Source organism: Prunus avium, chromosome 3 (assembly GCF_965620075.1).
Source record: "Prunus avium chromosome 3, drPruAviu1.hap1.1, whole genome shotgun sequence".
Classification (NCBI taxonomy): Eukaryota; Viridiplantae; Streptophyta; class Magnoliopsida; order Rosales; family Rosaceae; genus Prunus; species Prunus avium.
Genome location: NC_142286.1, coordinates 8,691,218 through 8,712,686, shown reverse-complemented (window position 1 = coordinate 8,712,686; position 21,469 = coordinate 8,691,218). Strand labels below are relative to the sequence as shown.

The 21,469-nt window shown below is 35.8% G+C and overlaps 2 protein-coding genes across 2 annotated transcripts; one reads left to right on the top strand and one right to left on the bottom strand.

The window, feature by feature from the left end:
- Positions 1-1,663: 1,663 nt before the first annotated feature.
- LOC148295563 (uncharacterized) lies at positions 1,664-2,087 on the bottom strand. The gene is made up of 2 exons (XM_088250521.1): positions 1,950-2,087; positions 1,664-1,870 (listed from the first exon to the last, which is right to left on the bottom strand). Exons 1-2 carry the CDS (start codon positions 2,085-2,087, stop codon positions 1,664-1,666), a joined length of 345 nt encoding a protein of 114 aa, XP_088106647.1.
- An 11,523-nt stretch (positions 2,088-13,610) lies between these two features.
- LOC110746861 (ethylene-responsive transcription factor ERF003-like) lies at positions 13,611-14,775 on the top strand. The gene is made up of 2 exons (XM_021947090.2): positions 13,611-13,774; positions 14,014-14,775. Exons 1-2 carry the CDS (start codon positions 13,692-13,694, stop codon positions 14,561-14,563), a joined length of 633 nt encoding a protein of 210 aa, XP_021802782.1. The 5' UTR covers positions 13,611-13,691; the 3' UTR covers positions 14,564-14,775.
- The last annotated feature ends 6,694 nt before the right edge of the window (positions 14,776-21,469 follow it).

The following is a 21,469-nucleotide window of genomic DNA, read 5'->3' as shown; positions in this document are numbered from 1 at the left end:
CTAGACGAGAAGCTATGGAGAAATTGCATCATGATGTGGGGCCAAGAGTGTTTGCAACTCTGGAAAAGCTTAAGAAGCAGTCAGCCTGGTGCATTCCAAGGCTTGCTGGGGAGAGCAAATATGAGGTCAAGTGTTTTGGAGGCACTCAGGTGGTTGTTGATTTGAGGAACAGAAGTTGTTCATGTAGGCAATGGGATCTAACTGGGATCCCATGTAAGCATGCTTGTGCTGCCATTGGGCAGTTAAATGGCAATCACATTAGCTATGTCCATGATTATTACAAAAAAAAGGCCTTCATGAAAGCCTACAAACCCATGGTTCATCCAATGCCAAGCCAAGACTTGTGGCCTAAAACAAATTTCCCACCTTTGCTGCCACCTAAATTTCATAAGCAGCCAGGGAGGCCAAAGAAATCTAGGATAAGCTCAGCCGGTGAACCATCTTCAAGCTCTAATCCTAAAGCTAAACACTTGCCAAGGTATAATTTGGAAATCAAATGTTCCATATGTAAGCAAGCATGGCATAATAAGAGGAAATGTCCAAGGGTAAATGAAGCAGGGAGTAGCAGCCATGTATATTCAACAGCATGTGATTTTAAAAGTTTTGTATGTTTGGCATTCTGATATGGATTTCCCAGTGATGTTTGTTTGCCAGGTACCATCACAAAGGCAAAAGAAGATAGCACATCAAGGCAAGAGATCAAGTCAAAGAGTTACAAGACAATCAAGGCAGAAACAACCAGTAAGTTGGGATACTTTTATTCAATTAACATTATGGAACTCTTCATTTGTACATATTAATCCAAAAGCGGCCATGTTAATCTAACTCTGTTATGTTTTCAGTTCATATCAAAGGCTAAAAAAAGGACCAATCATGACCAAGCTCCTCAACCATCTCATCAACCACCTCAACCATCTCACCAACCAGCTCAACCATCTCAACCATCTCAGTCTAACCAAGCTCAACAACCATCTCCTCAACCAGCTCAACCATGTCAAGCATCTCAGTTTGAACAACCATCTCAAGCTTCTCAATTTGAACAAGCGTCTGAAGCTGCTTTGTTTGAACAAGCCTCCCAGTCTGAACAACCAAATTCGTCTCGGCCTTTACAAGCTTCCCCACAAAGGAAAGTTAGGCTTAAGTCTCCAGCTAAGAGGAAAGCCTTCCTGGGAAGGTTTAAGCCATGGAGATATTGAAAAACTCACCTTTGTTTTGATGTTTTGCTGTGTGTTGGTAGACGCATATGTTATTGGGTAGAAATGTCTGTTTGGTATTTTATTGTCTACTCTTTTTTTGGGTTCAAACTATTTGGCATTTCCATGGATTAAACAGGTGCATATGAGGTCTTTTGTAACATGTGCTTAGAAAGTATTTTGAGTTATGTGCCTAAAATATATGTTCAAGACTCTGTACAATTTATGTATTAATCAATGGCACTTTAAAAGCTCTTAAATGTTTGCAGAATTAGTGGTGCTTACAAAAGTCTCTAGTCTTAACCATTACAAAAGGGCTTTGAAACCATTACATTTGCAAAATGCTACAGCCATTACATAAGGCTCTCATCTCCAACTTGCCATTCAACTACGTACATTACACAACCTTACCTAACTTTCAAACATACCACATTGCCTAACTTTCAAACATACTAATTGCCTAACTTACATTACCCAACATTGCCAAACCAAACCATAAACACAAAGGCCCAAGAAATAAACAGAGCAATCCACAACTTCTTCTCTCTTGCTCTCGCACGCACAATCTGATCTTCAACTTCTCTCTTTGTCCTCAGCAGCCAAGCCATCAGAGCTCTCTCACGGCGAGGCATTTCAATATCAACCCATACAAAAAACCCACAACCGTTTTTCCCCCTCTGCATTCAAACAACAATTCCATCACATTCTCAAAAAAATTTGTCCACTTTTCGATAAACTAGCAAATCCAAAACCTACCTCTGACTTTGGACACACAAAGAACCTCCGAAGTGGGTTGGACTCTGTCCAAGAAGTCTGTAGCCGAGCAAGCCTCCCACAATAGCAATGAGGTGCTGCAACGGCCAGCTCTTCTCCTCCTGGAGGTTCTTTCCTCATCTTCACACCCTCTAATCGAAGAAAGATGGAGAGATTTTTCTCTGGGGAACCCTAAATCCTTAAAATGGTGGCAAGTAATTTTTCTGGGTTTACCAACCCTATTATCGAAGAAGAAGAGGGGAGATTGTTATTTGGGGTCCGCTCATTAAGTCTCCACCTTAGATTAGGATTTTCAACGCATGTGGGGTCCACTATGCCACGTAGGATGCTGAATAGGGTTAGCAATTGGGCACCGTGGATGATTGGACCATAATGCCCCTGCCACGTCAGCTTTTTTGACGGTCGTTTGGATGGCGTTGACGGTGGGGGGTTAAATGGAACACAAAACCACGGTCAAGGGGGTAAAGTGGGCCATTTTAACTTTGGGGGGGTTAAGTGAGATTTGACCGAAGTTTCAGGGGGTGCTACAGTAATTAAGCCTTTATTAAATTATATTTACTTTAGAGAAAAATAATACATAATATTATTATATTTACATCTTAAAGGGTTAATTGTTTTATTAGTCCCTGAACTTTGACCCGATTTGCATTTGAGTACCTCAATTTCCAAAATGGTTCCTGTAGTCCTTTAACTTTAGTTTCATTTGGACAACTAGTCTCACCGTTACTTCTGTAAAAAATTTCGTTATAATAAGGGGTAGATGGGTCTTTTCAGGTTGGTTTTATTATCCCCCTTCTGCAACTCACCTTTCCTCTGAAATAGCTGAAATAGACCTTGCAAAGCCTGCCACCAAAAACCTAAAGAACCAAAAATTGCAATCCGCTTTTGCAACTCACCTTCCCTCTCGTATTGGTTGAGTAAAAGTTGAAATCGTCTAGTTTGGAAGCTTGGAGAGCAGATTAGTTCGAAGGATGACAAGTGATATGTCTCAAACATCATCAATGGAATCTAACTGAAGCCCCAAATCGGTGAAGTATTTTCATTGTGGGAGTTTGATCAAATCGAGGACTTCTTGGACATACATGAATCCAGGAAGAAGCTTCGAGGCCTGTGACAACAACCAGGTAAACAATTTTTCATTTTTGGGTTTATGCACCAAGTTGGTATTATGTTCAGATTTTATACTGATGATGAATTTGATAATAATGAAGCAGAAAAGCAAAGTTGGAGAGCATTATTTTAGGTGGTTGGACAAGGAGACATGTACAAGAGGGAAGAATGCGGTGCCTGGTTTGCTTAGAAGAATAAGAATGATGGAGACTGAAATGAGGGAGACAGAAGAGAGAAAAAATGTTGTGGTCAACACACTTCAATCCTTAGAAGCTCGAAACTTGGAAATGGAGGGCATAATTGAAAAAAATAAGGAGTTGGATTATGTAGTTAGAGACAACAAAAGGCTTAGACTTTTGCTGGAAGACAATATGATGAGGCATCGACAAAGAGAATGTAGGATGAGTATGGGTGCTTGTGTTTTATTTATGATCATTGTAATGATATGATGATGGTGTCGAACATGTCTGGAAAATGTATGGGAGTAAGGGTAGTGAAAACCATTTTGGAGCTAATGTAATTCTCGAAATTAGTTATGCAATCTTGTAATGTTATTAGTTATGCAAAAGGCTTATGGAATTTGAAGACTTTGGTTATTTGCAATCTTGTAATTCTAGATTCATTGACCTCAATCTACATACAAGACTTCTTAAAATTAAGGCATAGAAATGCACATGAAATAGTAGAGCAACCTTTCACATAAGCAGAAGAGTCAAACTTACATTCACTACAAATTCAAATGTTCACAGATAGAGCCTTTTTTGCAAACGTGCAATCATATGACATGTTTAATACATCCCCAGATCCACCACATGTTCCAAAATGATAACTTGTTACTCAAACAGAGTACAAAACACACTTAATCCCCAAAAGAGTCATGTTTAAGTCTCAAAAGGTATCCCCAAAATAGCAGTCACAACATAGTTAAATCCTGGATGAACCCAAAACAATTACAAAACACCATTCATCTTGTAGTGCATCTTCTTCTCATTGGTAACTTGTTTGGTGGCAATTGTTTGGTGGCTGTGAAGATGATGCACCATTAGTTGTTCCAGTGACTCTCCCTTCGCTCACTGTTTGAGATGATGATCTCCCTCTACCACCCCTAGTTGCTGCAACCTAGAAGCAAAATTTGACAAAAGTGATTGAGGTTATTCAAATGACATTCCACAGATGTTTGAGTCCATGTCTTTTCACTTTTTTTTTTATCAGTATAGTATAACACTAACACTCTGTTACTTGGTATGCAGCCAACCATGTCACATATAACACTGTCATTGTCAATGAGCTTTACATTAGTTTCACCATTAGTGTCATACATCTTACAATATATTTGCAAACCTATCTCCTTCTTAGTTAAGTCCACTTCATATCCTAACGCTATACCTATTTTCCCTAAACCCTAAACCCTAAACCCTAAACCCTAAACCCTAAATCCAAGGGTGATAGATAACATCCATCCAGTTGTCTAAATAACACAATGTCCCCCCCCCCCCCCCCCTCCCCTCTCTTCCCCTTATACACCTCCATCTTGTACAAAACCCCCATGGTGAATTTTCAAAGTGTAGAACTCACCATTATCTGCAAATGAAGCACTAATCTCAGTTCAGTATATTCAACACCAATTTTTAAAATCTCTACTCACCTAAATAAGGACAAATCACACTTCAATTAAAGCAAGGATAGTACATACCAAGTGTGCTAATGTGTGTAACTGTGCAATCAAGTGACACAAATCATACCAGTTGGACTACAAACCCTTAAATTCAACCAAGGATAGTAGGACCAAGTATGCACTCAATGTCTGACCAAAACACAAGGTATGCGTTCAATGTTGACATAAAGACAAAAGAAACAGTTTTTTATTTGCCCAAAAGAGAGACAATAACAAAACCCTCAATTGCTGCATAGTTAGAGCAGACATAGACAGAATTCCAAAACAACATAAAGCAATTAACATATAAAAAAAGCATTTATTGTACTTCCATTAGCATCAGATACCGTACATGGAAGGGTCTTTAGACGGCCTAAATTCAAACTCCATCAAAGTTGTCGACAACACCTATCGACCCCACAATGAGATAACCAACACCTATCGACCCAGACGACCTTACTACACAACGACCCAGACAAAATCAACTCAAATTGTAGTCCAGTTCTTGAACACTAAGCCCCAACACGTTCAAATTCTTCAGCTTTTGCTTTTGTCAGAAAGCTTCAGCTTGTTGATTCTTTAGCTTTTTCTATCCTTCTTTGGTTCGTAACTCTTCAGCTTTTTCTGATGTGTTAAATGTCGTATCAAAGAAGCTAAAAGAGGTAAAAGTCTTTTTTTTTCCCCTCAACTACTCCCCACATGCCCTAAATATAATGAAAAAATTGACAGAAGTAATGGTGGGACTTGTTGTCCAAACGAAACCAAAGTTAAAGGACTATGGGAACCATTTTGGAAATTGAGGTACTCAAATGCAAATCGGGTCAAAGTTCAAGGACAAATAAAACAATTAACCCTATCTTTAATTCAAGTCTATTTTATTTTTAATAAGATATATATTAAGATTTAATGTTTTCTTTATAAATAAAATAATGATTTTTTTTTAAGGTTTCAATTTTTAAAATCCGAACATTAATCTAGCAAATTTTTATTTAAATGTTGTTCAAATAAATTTATTACCCTTTTTTTTTCAACAAATAATAAATCTTGTTAGTATATACATAATTGTAAACAAAATTGCAAAAAGAAAAAAGAAAAAAAGAAGAATCAATACATAAGTTAAATTTGGCGTGGGCTTATATCAGCTCGTTTAGTGGCCTAACATGAGCCCAGCCCAGTCCCATATTGGCTAGGGCCGTGGGCTCGAGCCAAGATTGATGATTTTCATAAACAGACGGGCCCGACACAATTTGACCCTAAACAGGACGAGCCGGACTGGAACGACTCGTTTGACACCTTTACTGGTGCGCACTAGGTCGGATTAGAGCGATGATACAACCCCGCATTGTGACCTCCGATGTTGTTCTTGTGAAGGCTATAGCAAAATGACCCTAGATGCGACGTTGGTGAGCACATACTGGATGCAAAGTCGACGACCCTGGATGGGAGATGGGGTCTGGGGCTAGGTTGTTGGTTAGGGAAGGGGTTGGGTTCTAGCTAGGTTTTTTATAAACGTTTTTATTTTATTTTATATTATTTTATATAAATTTTTTAAGGGATTGGTTAGTAGGTATGTCCCACAGTGGACACGTCATCAGTTATTTTCTAACCAATGATATATAAAGTTTTAAAAATGTATGTAGAGTAGCGAAGCTAGCTTCCATTTCTTTTGGGGCCAATGATATAAAGTTTTAAAATTTTCCAACAATCATAGAAAGCTTTCAAAATAGTATTCAAAGGAATTACTGGAGTTTAGGCCACCACGTGAGCGTGAAGCTATCACTTTCTACGTAAGTCGACCGGTCGACTATGGATGAAGGACCAGTTGTGGCCTAGGTAGTTTGCACGTTTCCTATTCCTATTTGAGTTATATTTAGCCATGTTTTGGTGTGCTTGGTGGACAAGGTTTTGGTTGACTTATTCTTGTAAGATTAGGGTTTTGTGTGAGCCTATAAACAGTGTATTATGTGATTGGAAACGTGCAAACAGTGTATTATGTTTGTGTGGGAAAATTTTTGGTTTGTCACCATCTAGGGTTTTGGGGCTCTCCTTCGTTGGGAGATTAGAGAATAATTGAGGTTTTTGGATCTCTATTAGTATTGAGAGATACAATTAGAGGTATTAAATTTGTGAGTTTGCAAGCTTGTGAGATTGAGTGCAAGGACGGAACCAGGATTTCAAATTGGAATGGGCTAAATTTACATTATGCACAAACTTATTAAGAATTAATTTCATTGATCACAAAAATATATCATAATTAAAAGGACATAATGAGCTTTACCCCTCAATCCAGTACCTATATTTTTTATATTTTCTATGTGCAGGAGTGCGTGAAGTGAATGACGAGTTTTCTACTAAAAAAGAAAATAGGGGTTGTTTTTTACCAAAAAATAGGGGTTGTTTGTGTTTGGCCTTTGGCCCCTTTTTGTACCCAAAAAAAAAAAAGGGTGAAGGGTTGAGGGTTGAGATAACTGACCCTGACTTATTAGTTTTACTATTTATAGTGTAAAATTACATAAAAAAAGAAAGAAAGAAAAAATCTAAAACAAAACAAAGTGACCATATCCTTTTTGTTCTTTGTAGTGTGCTGTGCTAAGTGGAAAGTCATAGACTCAAAAGTATCCACGAGACGCATAACCAATAAAAGAGTGTAGTGCATGAATGTCCATTGGGTGAGCTTGTTATATATTTAGGTTGAAAAAAGACAAAGTCACTTGGGCTATAGCCCAGGTTAACCAAAGGGTAGGTCCGTCCCTGATTGGGTGTACTGGAAATCTATATTGAAGGGTTGAGAGGAAGTGAATATTTTAGAGTGTGGGAGAGGTTAATTTCCTCTTCAATTGTAATGTTCTCATAACTTAATGGGTTCATCATCATTGCCTTATGTTACTTTGACATTATAAGTAGCTAAATTCATATTTAGGACTTCGATGTAACCTAATATGAATATTATGGATTTATAAATTTAAAGTTTCAAATTGAAACATAGCTCAATTTGACGTGAACCTCGTTATATATATCTTGTGTTTTGTGTTTTGTTGTTTCATGCATCAATATTTATCTCGGATTTGAATTTTCAATCTTTGGACTAGGAATTTTGTTTGTTGACACACTGAAATAGTCAGACAAACTGGTAGGAGAACATTATTCTCTTGTGAATGCTGCATTGTAAAGTTTTGGATTTACACATTAGCATATATAACGAGGAAAATAACAAGAGCAAAGAAACAAAATGATATCATATTTTAATAAGCAAATATATGTAGAGATGTTAAAGAGATTTTGTTTCTTTTTCCTTCTTCAATATCAAATTGTATTAAGTAAATTAATACCATTAATGCACATAAAAATAGTGTAATGATTTGTAACTCAAATAATTAAGCAGTACCATTAACGCACATAAAAATAGTGTAATGACTTGTAACTCAAATAATTAAAAGTTATTCATCCTTCCAATTGATGCCATGTGTTCGATTCGATCCCCCCCTTTCCGGTCAAATGTCCCTTGTATTAGAAGAAAGAAACCACTCCTCGTATTGCTTATTTGATCATTATTGTTATTATAGTTTATAAGCCATCCATAATTAAATTAGTGAATGAAAGAAAGTTAAGCTGCTCTAATTTAAAAATGTTACTGACAAGTATAGCCCCCACCAAGTCAATGACTCAGATTTAGGAATGGGCCCGCAGATATTCTTAGATGTGCATGGATGAAAATCAAACCAAAGTGAATCACAAAGTCTCAGTATCTTTGAGTAAATGTCAAGAAAGGAACATATATAAGGCCAAAAAAAAAGATGTCTTCATTTGAAGAAAAATTAAAAAAACATAAAAGCTTTTGTTGTTGGACTGGCTTAGGAATTATATCACACATCAAAGCACGCGTAATCTTACTTTTCCCTCTAAGTCACAAACCAATGCTTTCTAGGCTTGTAGCTAGTGACGGATTTAGGAATTTTTCAAGAAATGGGCAATATTTAAAATGCTTAAAGCTCAAAAAGTGAAACTAGGGGCTGGTGATGCATTATCAAAGGTGCTAACAATATTTATTAAAATTACCTCTCTTTTATTTACTTCTTAAATTTTCTTTAGCAGTAATAATTATCTTTTTATTTGACTCGTTAAAAGTAAAGTTTTATTATTTTATTTTCGTTTAGAAAAATTACCCATTCAAATATGCCAAAAAAGAGGCCCAGTCTGTGAATGAAGTATGAGTTTCATGTCCTTTAATTCTGCTTAGAGATCTGTTTTAAATTTATAAATAAATAAAATTAAAATAAATAAAAAGCTGCTTGGAGTTCCATTCCATGCCCAATAGGCTTTAAGAAAGATACTTGGAAAAAAAATGACATCTGAAAACGTTCTTTTACTTTGTTTCTTAGAAAGAATGGGTGATCAGATCTCATTGCCTTCAGAATAAAGAAACCTTTTTTCATGCATAAAGGCTTTTGAAAAATGTGGCGCACACACAAAGCTTGCAACAGATATATTCATATTTATATAATAACTTGTCCGGCTTAGAGGAAGTGCCACATCATCACGAGTGATGAGACTGAAAACTTTTGGAAAAAAAAAACGTTGGTGGTGTTGAGAAATGCACAATTTTGAGAGCATTCAATGTGAACAATGCATATTGGGTGATGCATGTGAAAATGTGTACCAATTGGGTTGGACGCATGAAATTCCATGACCGAATGCCATGATAGAATTAGAACATCCAATTTAAAATCAACTTTGTAATGATAGTTATATTAGCCGATGTATCATATTTTTAGTCATATTAGCCGATGACATAATGTAATTATTGATATGCTTTACGATATAATATTATTAAATATACGAATGTTATAACATGATTAAATTAGTAAGTATCCCAAGGACATACAAGAGGCGACAAATTCTCGTCATTGACTTTCATCACACAAGAAAACATCACCTCATCGATCATCTCGGCTAAAAATCATGCATTTTAAAGGCCTTGTGCTTGGCAACTCAAGTGGTACCAATAACACCAAAATAACATGTCATGTATGTGAGAATGACCTACGACTTCTTACTGCCCTTATAGAGTGAATGGAGGTATCAAATTGGGTGTTAATGCCTTCACTTGTTATAAAACATCTTCTATTTTAATTCAATCTAAACTATTAAAATAAAAATTTTAACTTGTTGCAAAATAAAGAGTACATCTGTTTTAGCCAACTTGGTTAAGCCATGTTATATACTTCGGCTTCGCCTAATGCAACAAACAAATTAATGGTCAAATATAACACCTAGCTGCTAGCCTACAAGCCCACGAGAGAGAGATTGTGTGAGAAAGATACTGAGGGCATGGGCATGAAAATTACATCAGACATGGGGTTGTGTCTTCACCTTGCATTGTGGCATATGGGTAGGTTTCCCAAGTTTAGAAGCTGTGATGTAAGCCATGTACCCATGTCCTCTAACTACTACGATAAATACAAAAACACCCATGAATCCCCCCTCCTCTAGTCTCTAGACATGCATGATCTAGAACAACTAGAAACATTTTATACTCATTTAATTTGTATGAAAAGCAAAATACCGGTTTTAGTTTTCTATTTAATTTGTATCCGTATGATAATATTACTAGTTAAAAAGTTATGTAAAATGACGAGTAATATCAGCGTTCTTACAAACTATCTTTAAAAGTTATGAGATTATAAAAAGGTTATACTTATATCTTACAAACTATCATATTCACCAATCCAATGAGAAGTATTAAGTAGCCAAAAATTCAAGAAATAACAAATTTAAAAAAATGACATAATGGATGCAGACTAGTAATGTGTCTTAACTAGAAATAAAATTGTGGGGATTTTAATTATAGTAATAGAGTATTCACTACTACAAAAAGTGCAAAAGACGACCAGAAAACAACGACGATAGATTAAAAAACCGTCGTTGTATTTTAAAAGACGATGATAATAGAAACCCGTCGTAGATACATAACTTAAACACCTAAAAAATGGGGATCCGAATGGATATTTTTTTTAAATGACGCACCAAATTAAAAAAGCGTCGTGTTATTAAAAAGGTTTTATTCCGAGTTAAAATCTAAATCTAAAAACAACAACTGCAGCTATGAATCACCGTCGTAGAAAGTAAAGACGACGGTTTAAAAATATCCGCCGTGTTATCTCATAAATAAAAACGATCAAATTTTCTTAGTCAGCGACGCATAATTTCAAAGGAATCAATGTCGGTAAATTACAAAAAATACGCTGTATTAAATTAATTTACCACGACAGTAAAGATAAATTTATCGACTTTTTAACGACAATGTACTACGACGGTATTTATAACTTTACTGTCCTCATAAGTTGCACTAACCACGACGGTTTGTTCAATTAACGACGTATAAAAAAAATTTACCACTTTGTGGAGTTAAAAATACCGTCGTATTAATTAACTTTATACGTCTATCATTATCTATAAACCATCGTCTTAATTTTTATTGCTTTTTAAGATTTATTTTTGGATTTTGTTTCCTACGGCTGTAGATCAATAGTAGATTTGTGAAAACCCACGGCGGTTTATATAGAAAACCGTCCTCATAATCAAATTAAAGTGAAGTCTTACCAGAATAAACTCTGTTCCTCATCATAATCGAACCAACACACAAAGGCAATATTTTAGACATTGATGATGAGTGTGTCTTTGTGTCTTTGAGATACACAAAGGCACAAACACATCAACATCCAAAACATTTGCCTTTAAAATTTCCCTGCAATGTGTTTTCTTCACTTTCATTATGCAGGTTTTGGCCACAAAACAATCAGTACAAAAAATACTGGTTCAAGATTACAAAAACGACGGTCCTGATAAAAATGTGAAAAACATACGTCTGTTTTAATAAAATTGTCATTAAAAATTGACATTTTGGAGCATTCAACGACCGCAATGTATTTACCGACGTCTAAAAGCAACGTAAAAATGAAGAACCACAACAGTATTGTGAAACAGTTATTAACGATATCACGTCGAAGAAGCCTAAAGAGCCGACATGTAATTACAAATAACACGACTCTAATCCCATAATACCGACGTCTAAAAAATATCTATTACCATCAACATATAATCTAAGTCATCTTTTAGGGCCACAAAAGGCTTCCGCGTCAAGATATCTAACATGAACGTTACGAAAGACGACGTCTTAGAATATGAACTCGTCCGTAACAACTCAAAATTCGTCGTCTTAAATCTGTACCACGTCGCTTGTTATCTCATAAACGAAGTGGAAACAGAATAATTCACGGCGGTATTTGAAATCCAAAGGTAAATTTGTCGACGTAAAGAGCTATTTGGACATCGTTCTTTTACAGAAACGACGTTATATAGGAATATCTGCATCGTTTTTTTTATTCTTATGTCGTTAAAAAGGTTTTACACGGCGATTGACTGACAAACTTTGCCGTCTCAGAGATATTAGATGATGGTCAATTTGGTAAAGATGACGTATAAAATAAAAAACACGGCTGTCTTTTATATGTGGACGACGTTGTCCATCAAACACAATGTCGTTTGTAGAAATAAATATGTCGTAAGTAATGACCCTAACCTCTTTTTCACGTTGTTTATTTTCAGATCATGTCATTAAAATCATTTTACATGGCGATTGACTGACAAACTTTGCCGTCTCAGATACATTAGAAGACGATTATGTTGTTTAAGATGATGTATAAATTCGGAAACACGGCTGTCTTTTATTTTTGAATGACGTTTTCCATTAACAACAACGTTATCTGTAGAAATAAATGCGTCGTAAGTAATGACCCTAACCTCTCTTTCCACGTCAACATTTATGGAAAAAACGAAGTTGAAAATCTATTTCACGACGGTTATATAAATAGTGGTGACGTAGTATGCATCAATAACGTCGTCTATTGTTTATTTAAAGACGTCATAATTGTATTTCACGTTTCTTGTTTGATCATGTGTCGTGAAAGGTATATGTAATGGCTGTGAGTTTTAGTTTTCGTCGTGACATCACTTGTTTACGGCCATGTTCTGTTAAAATACGTCATGTGTTGATTTTGAAACGACGTTTGTTTGTTAAAATTGGTCGTCTATTCTTATCATTGACAATTTTTTTGGCTCATTTTTCAATATACAGACGTCGGTTGTTATTTGTTAATGACGTTGTTGGTTTTAACAACGACAGGGATTTACCGTCATGGTTTGCTTCTGTAAAAGATGTCAGTCGATTTCATGACGGTTTGAAAACCAGATACACGATGGTGAATTCCCGTCGTCTTTTGCCTTTTTTGTAGTAGTGATTGTTCTAACAATCATAACAAGAGTTCGATTTTTGCCTTTCTCCTCTTTTGAATAAAAAAGAAAAAGAAAAAGATAGTAGTGAAGTTTAGGAAATTTTGTAGTTATGGTCCAGTAATTGGGTTTGTTTTGCGCAAGTTTTTCCTACAACCAGTTATATACAATCATATGACTATCTCTTTCATCACGTGATAATTTATTTATTTTTAATATAAGGAATATTGGAGTTGGGGGGTAATTGAACCTAAGACCAGAGGTTCATACTAATCTTAACTACTTGGATTATAAGTCCCTTTCTATTCTTTATTTTTTTTGGTCAAACCCTTTCTATTCTTGATGATGAACCAAAACCCAACCCTTACTATTAGTATCATTGATAAGTAAGATTGAACCATTTTTGTTTGGTTGAAATATAAATAACCATGTAATAATAAAGCTAAACAAAACCAGAAAAGAATAGAAAGGGAAGGACGAAAAGCCCTCAAGAGGGTCCCACTACTAAGTAGATGTCCCAAAGGCCGCAAAATGAACGCTTATATAAATCCCCTTTCCCTTCCCACTACAGTCACCTCCTCTTGTGTTCTCACTTACTCACTCACACAAAGCAACCTGCATTGGGCCCTTGAAACTTTCGAAACGTTTCTCTTTCCACCACCACCACCACCATGGCTAGATCCCAACAGCGGTATCGCGGCGTCCGACAGAGACATTGGGGTTCTTGGGTCTCCGAAATTCGCCACCCTTTACTGTAATTCCCATCTCTTGACCGTTTCTATTTCACTCCTACAAAACGTTTCTATCATGTTTATTCTTAAAATCATTTTCTCACTAAACCAAGCTGTTTTTTTTTTTCAGTTCGCGCAGTTTCATTTTTGACGTTCTATGATGTAATGTCATTTGGAAAATATCCCAATTGAAGTTTTGATGCTTGTGTTACTTTGATTAGTTCTGAACTAGAAACGCGTTTCTTTTTGTTCTTTTTTTCAGGAAGACTAGAATTTGGCTAGGCACATTCGAAACAGCGGAGGACGCAGCAAGAGCATACGATGAAGCAGCGAGGCTCATGTGCGGCCCAAAGGCACGTACCAATTTCTCATACAATCCCAATGAGACCATGTCACATTCATCCAAGCTTCTCTCGGCAGCTTTGATTGCAAAGCTCCACAAATGCAACATGGCTTCTCTGCAAATGGCCAAAACTACTAATAACAAGCCAGTTCCGAAGGAGGAGCCACAGCAACAAGTACACTACACGCCAGCAGCCCCTTCTGCCACCTGCATTATCGAAACCGGCGACGTTTCAGGTTTTGATTGGCCCGAGAAGATCAGAGAGTACAGTGGAGTGCAGAAAAGGGTTGAACAGGGGAGCTGGGTTGGTGGTGGTGATCTGGTACTCAAGAGTCCACATGATCATCAGCAGCATCATCAGCATCAGCAGGAGTTTATTGAGAGACTTGAGGATGATCATATAGAGCAGATGATTGAGGAGCTGCTTGATTATGGTCACATTGAGATTTGTCCTGGTGTTTCAACATAGGGAAGAGAAACTCATCAAGTCATCAGCATCTTCTAAAACTTTTTTGTATTAGCTATATAGCTATTAGCCTTATGTCTAATAAAATTTAGTTAGATGAGTTTCAATGGTTAACTAGTATCCATTTGCAAACCTTATATGAGAAGGAAAGAAAGAATCAAAATATATATGCAGCTATAGATATCACACAATCTTATGAGAACTAAACTTTTACTGGTTTAAGTCTTTTGGGGTAATGTATGGAAACACATATTAAAAACAGAGATTGATCTCATTTTTCACTATTTTGGTCAATTTCGAAACATAACTGTTATTGGAACTTCAAAAAAACTCATCATGCGCTCGCCTTTTATAAAATTTATAAGGGGAAAATTGCACTTCGAGGAATAATGCATGATGATTTTTTTTGGAGTATCAATAACAGTTTCCTTTTATAAAAAAAAACCAAAATTGCACAAATTAAAGACTATTGAATTAAAAAAAGGTGCACACACCAAAGTAGAAAACCAGCTTGAGTGTGTATATGGAACCTGTAATTTTCCGAGTGGAAATTACATTCAAAACTTGAATGCGTGGTATGGAATTCCCTGATAAGGACAATACACACGAAAAGACAAGGAAGTGATGAGAAAAATTTTAAAAAAAGAAAAAAGAGTCGACAAATTGAGATTGAAAGCATATATGTTATAGAATTTTTGGTGTTCATTGTCGAATGGATAAAGACATTTTCAAAAAAAAATTTGTCCTGTACCCACTCATCATATTATAAGCTTCAACATGAATCACAAAATAATAGATTTTCAAACAAGAATCCCAAATTCAATAGATTAGTCCAAGCCTTTGGTAAAATATTGCCCATCCAAATATGCAAAATTTTCCAAATTTTGGTGTGCTAATCCAACAAAAGAAAGAAGAGAAAAAAAGTAGCACACCAAATTTTGGAAATTTTTTTATTTGATGTCTAGTTTCAAAGTCATCGAAGGGAAAAATTGCAATTCCAGGCTGTACGAAACACAGTTTGAGTGAAATGTCATGATTGAGCCACAATTGCCCGATGATAATATGAAACTATTCTCCAGAAAGAGAAAATAATAAATAAAAGCTGCCCATTAGCAAGGCTTTCTATATATGTAAGAGGCTAACAACCATACGTTTAATTTTGGTGGGGTTTGAAATTGGAAATTTGGGAGGCAATTGTGTCAACAGTGAAATGTCCAATTATATCGAGTGAATATATATGCGCAATGATCAGATGCAGCCAAAATAAGATCAAAGTTTTTGCAGATTTTGATTTCCTCACTCTCTTTCTCTCTCTCTCTCTCTCTCCCTTTCTCCACAGAAACATTCTCATTGTTTTCTCACTGCTTTTCTAAGTTGATGTGTAGATTAGACAACTTTGTTATCCTTCCAGCTTAGATCCACTGATTCCTAGCTAAAAGAGTCACTTTTTGACCCATATGAACGAAAGGGAAAATTTATAAAAAAAATTTTTTAAAAAAAAACTTACAAATCCAATTTCTTGTTTTATCCAACTCTTATGAGGTGATTCATACATCTGGTAATTGTGTGATTATAAGCGGATAAATATAATTGACTTGTTGATAGGGTTAGTGTCGTTATCAGCAGCGCTCAAGCGCTATCCGGTTAGTAAAATAAAACCTGCTAATCATTTATAGACTTGATAAATTTATTTTCCAATGAGCAACATATCTAACACATGATATCTGTTTTCTGGCAGGCATCAATTCAATACCAAAAGCAAAAGCCTAAAGGGGGTGTGATGATAAACCGCCCATTGAAAACGTTATTATCGCACTAATTAGCATATTTGTAATCATCATTATCTCTTCAAAGGAGATTTTAGCATCATATTTTGAAGATTAGGCAAAAACAAATTATAATTCTCTAGTGATTATTACCGGTCAACATGGAAATGCACTTTCTTCCGTTACTTTTGGAGTGTGCTTGTGGATCTCTTACATGCTAAATAAACGAAGGCCTTGCAAGTTTCCAACAGTTTGGGCCCACTTGTCGTTCTTGTTTTAAACTTATCATGTCATAGTCTTTGTAAAATGATTTGATCACCTCACGCCAGATTAGGCAATGTGATTAGAGATGCATTGTGTCAAAATTTGTATCTTATTTTCATAAATCTTTTCAATATAGAATGAACCACAATCAATTGCGATTTTATTTATTCGACCACTGTTATCAACGATATTTGATTCAATACTTTCTTTAATAAAGTAGACATTTAATAAAGTAGACATTGGGTGTCACTAGATTAAATAATCTTTATTTTTTTATTTTTATATAAGCGATAATGGAAGAAAGAAAAATTGAACCTAGAACCTATGATACACGAGTAAATACTCTTAACAATTTGAGCTACAAATCCATTGCACTAGACCGAATAATCATTAACAAATTCTCTAATGAGGTTAAATGCCATTTTTGCTTTAATTTTAATGCGTTTTCACTTTGGACCATATGCTTTTAAAAATTCACAAAAAACACACAATGAGAGGGATTCGAACTTGAGTGCAAGAAGACAAACCCAGCGCCCTAGTCAACTAGACTAACTCACATATGCACACCCCATGAGGTTTTAGAGTGCGAGCAAATTAAACCTCATGCAATTGAAGGAAATTTAGATTCCAACCCAAAAGAAATTGACAAGGGGGAGTAGCCAAACTCAATAACAATAATTAATTAAGAGAAATAAGATAAACCACTTCCTCACACACTCAAGCACCCAAATGATAAGTCCTTAAAAAAATAATACCATTTCCACTGTGCAACTTCACCTTTCTTGAGCCTATCGGATTGAGCCACCATTTGACCATGCGTTTGTTCCACCTTAAATTGATGACGTGCCAAGTGTCCCAAGGCAAACTATTTGATTTGATACCACTTATTGGGCCCACGTCCTCTTCACTCTTCCCTAATTACGTGAATTGCACCAATATTGTTCATAACTCAACCTCCGTGTCCAATATATGGTCATCTAATATTTTTTTAATTGATGGAAGTAAGGATTTGTCCTCCAGTTGCAAGCGTTAGAAAATTAGAGTAAATTTGCTGAAATTGAAATTATATGAATCTTAGAACATCTACAAAATGCTTCTTTTTTTTTTTTTTTAATAAAATTAAAATTAAAGATAAACTTCATTATATAAACTTCAATGTTACAATCCAAGATATCAAAAGGACATATAAAGTATCAATTCCAAGTGGGTAACAAACTAACATGGTAAAAGCAAAACTAAAGCGGACAAAAACCGCACTAAAACTATTAGTCCACACCATCACAATTAACTATAAGCTCAAACAAAACCCACAAACCCAACATAACAAAAACCTTAAAATCAAATTTATAGAACATGAGCGGCGTTAGAGAGCTGGTTTTGGGAGAATGATTTGATTGAGAACATAGACTAAAATGGGTGAAGGGTACATGGCTCAGAAGAAATCACCAAAAGGGGCTTTTATTCAAAACTCTCCAGTGAACTTATTCACTAACCTAAAAGAAAAAGACAAGAAGAGATGATGGAGAGGAGGGGTAGTGACACTTCTTCCTCCTCCCCCTCTATGGAGTTTTCCTTTAGGACTCATAAAGGGAGATAGCGACTATCTATAAAATGCTTCTTAAACCAACTTCTTAGACAAAATTTAGGGAGGAATTGAAAAACATGATTTACAAGATAAGTGAGAGTTTTTATCTCTATGTTAAATGTTTTATCCCGGCGCCGCCCTCATTATTATTTATCTCTCTGGAATTGATTTTGTCCAACCATTTATCTGATCATTTTATCAACTTCACACAATTCAATATAGTAAATATCAATGCTATTATGAGAGTTATCCTAAACATTTGGTTTTGTGGTTGAAAACAAAAGTATGGTTATCAATATCCAAAAATGAATTCGATCGCACACAATAATTTAACAATAAAATTAAAGAGCCTAACAACTTTGATGAATCGCCCCCTGCACATGAAATTGTAATAACAAAAATATATAAACAGTAACTTTTTTTATCCCCCACAAAATTATGAGTGAAGTTATTATTTCTTCTTTTTATCAAGAAAGCAATAAAGCAGTCAAGATTCATCATGGTACAAGGAAACTCATATGTATCCAAATTGATCATAAGGATGCAATTATATGACATCAAATTCAAATAGCCCTTTTCACCAAAAAAAAAAAATTCAAATAGCCCTATAAATCAGAGAGCATTTTTACTCACCACTTTAATCCAAGGTGTATCTTCATTACTTTTCTTAACACTTGACACGTGTCTATGGACATAACCATGATTCCATGAATACAAAGCAAAGAACTAACTATGATTATGTCAATGGACACGTATAGGGGCGGAGCCATAGCCAGGCCTGCCATGGCCCTGGCCCCCCCATTTAATTTTTAATCTATTGTAATATATTATAAAATATATGTTATAGCAATACAATTACTGTAATTAGATTAGTGATGGCCCTCCCAATTGAAGATAAAAAATCTATGTGGAAGTGATTTTGAAATTTTAGCCCCTCCATGCTAAGAATTCTAGCTCCGCCACTGGACACGTATAAAGTGTTAAGAATGATAATGAGAGTACACCTTGGGTTAAAGTGGTGAGCAAAAATATTTTCTTTAAATCATTCATTACATACACCAATCTTATATTCTAGTCAATTTGGATTCGATTATCATTGGATTTAGATATCTGGCGTGCCGCGTGCATGTAGAAGCAGCCAAATCTCTCTATCTCTTCTCAACATGGGCATGCCGCGTGCATGTAATTCTTTATATTCTCCCTCCACTCCCATCCCTTCACATGGACAACCATGTTATCTTCAAATGCAGAGAGTGCCTCCATAGATATGCATGTTAGCATGCACATGGTTTTAGCTACCCCCTTTTATGTTGTAGGGTTTAGATGGTTCTCTCTCTCTCTCTCTCTCTCTCTCTCTCTCTCTCTCTCTCTATGAATACCTGGTACTCGTTTCCCTTGTAGTTCTTTGTTCATTTTGTCTTACCCAATTTCTTCACATGAGCAAACATTGTATCCAAATAATTTGTCTCAATATGCATGATTGTGAGAGCATGCATGCACCTGGTTGTAGGCTTTCGGCTGCCATTTCACATGAGCCAAGTTATGGCACGTTGGAACAATATTTTCCATGTTACCTTGTAGTTTGTCACGTCACTGTCTTCCCTCTACTCGATCACTTTGGAATTTGAAGGGTGAAATCATGCTTAAAACCTGGTGCAACAGTAACTTTTTCATTTGTCGGTATATGTCGAACCGGGCATATTTATATATTTTTTGGTGTCAAATCTGGCGTTATACCTAGGCCGTTGGATTAAGAAAATTGATTTTTGTTGATTGTCTAGATAATATTCTTCGAATTTGACCCCCCCCCCAAAAAAAAAAGAGATATTTATTTGTTATAGAGTATAGTGTTTGTTTGAGTTGGAACTTATTGGCCTATCAAATTTTAAGTGTATTGGACCAAAACTCAAAAGTTGCATCCGAAAGTCATACATATGATCAATGCCCTTAGAGATCTCCAAGGCAGTTAAGAAGAGTAGGGGAAAATTTCACCACCTCTAGTTTAGTGAAAACGGTATCCCACATTTTGGGGTATCATTTTTCTTTTGGAAACAAACTGCCACCGAGTGCAAAGGCGCAGAAGGCGAGTGGGCCAAATAGTTTAAGACAAAAAGAATATGATGAAGCGCAGAGTGAGCGTAACAATGCTTGTTCTAACTGGCCGTATGACCGGGGCTAAGAGTCTAGAGAGAATACCTAAACTCTCGCTCCTTCACTCAATTGCTGTTTTCCATAAAAAGACAGTTTGCCTTTTCGTTATATAAAGAGAGACTCCAACTTCCAGTCCTTCAATATTACCAACTACTTCATAGTTTCTTTTTCCAGACTAAAAACACCTGTGTGTATGTGTGCGCGTGTGATTGGCTCGCAAGAATAAAGTCCTGGCCTACTGAGATTGAATACTATTAAGTTTAAAATAAAATTAATATAAACTCACTGAGGAAATTGAGAGTTGTGGAAGTGCCATATAGATGAGTGTTTAATCAGAACAATCTCTCTTCTGGGTTTGGTTGTTTGGTGAAAGAGAACAAAAGAGAGCATGGCAGAAGGCAAATCCATTAGCTTGGAGGAAAATCAAGAAGGAAAATGTCGACCTGGTAAGTCTTCTTATTATTCTTGTTTTCGTTTTTATTATAAATATTTTGTGTACGTATTTACATTATGAGGCTATCCAAAAAATTTTGCCCCAATTAGAATTGAATCAGCTCCTAAGTTCGGTTTGGCCTAGTTTTCTTGGACAGGATTATCATAGTGTTTAGTTTTGCTCAGTCTGCATGAATGCAAGTTTGCTTGTATCTTGGGTTCATGGCACATGCAGTTGATTAGGCATTGGATGATTGTAGTTAGAATTCTGGAATAATTATTGCAACAAATCACTTGCCAATATTAGAATCGTTGAGCGATGAATTTCCGAAAAAATTACTCGTCAGCATTGTAAGTATAATTTAAAATTAATTAAAGAATGAAAAACTGTGCCAAGTAATTAAATTGTTGTTGGTTGTTGAGATATATATATGAGTCATTAACCTTGTGTTTCTATGTGTCACAGGAGCGTATCCCAGTGCTGGAAGTATTTGAGCAACTGCAATGCACAAAAGAAGGTTTGTCCAGCGAGGAAGGGCAGAAGAGGCTTCAGGTCTTTGGCCCAAACAAGCTAGAAGAAAAGAAGGTAAGTTTTCAAGATACTATTGGAGTGTACTTTTGTTCCAAGTATTAGTTTGGAATGAAGAAAACTGATCTGTTGGTACAATTTGAACAGGAAAACAAGGTTCTGAAGTTCTTGAGTTTTATGTG

Excerpts from the sequence above, each read along its gene's own strand:
- LOC148295563 (XM_088250521.1), bottom strand. The coding sequence starts at position 2,087 with ATGAGGAAAGAACCTCCAGGAGGAGAAGAGCTGGCCGTTGCAGCACCT. Across the intron at positions 1,871-1,949 it reads TTGTGTGTCCAAAGTCAGAG|AGGGGGAAAAACGGTTGTGG; the intron begins GTAGGTTTTGGA and ends GTTTGAATGCAG.
- LOC110746861 (XM_021947090.2), top strand. The coding sequence starts at position 13,692 with ATGGCTAGATCCCAACAGCGGTATCGCGGCGTCCGACAGAGACATTGG. Across the intron at positions 13,775-14,013 it reads GAAATTCGCCACCCTTTACT|GAAGACTAGAATTTGGCTAG; the intron begins GTAATTCCCATC and ends TCTTTTTTTCAG.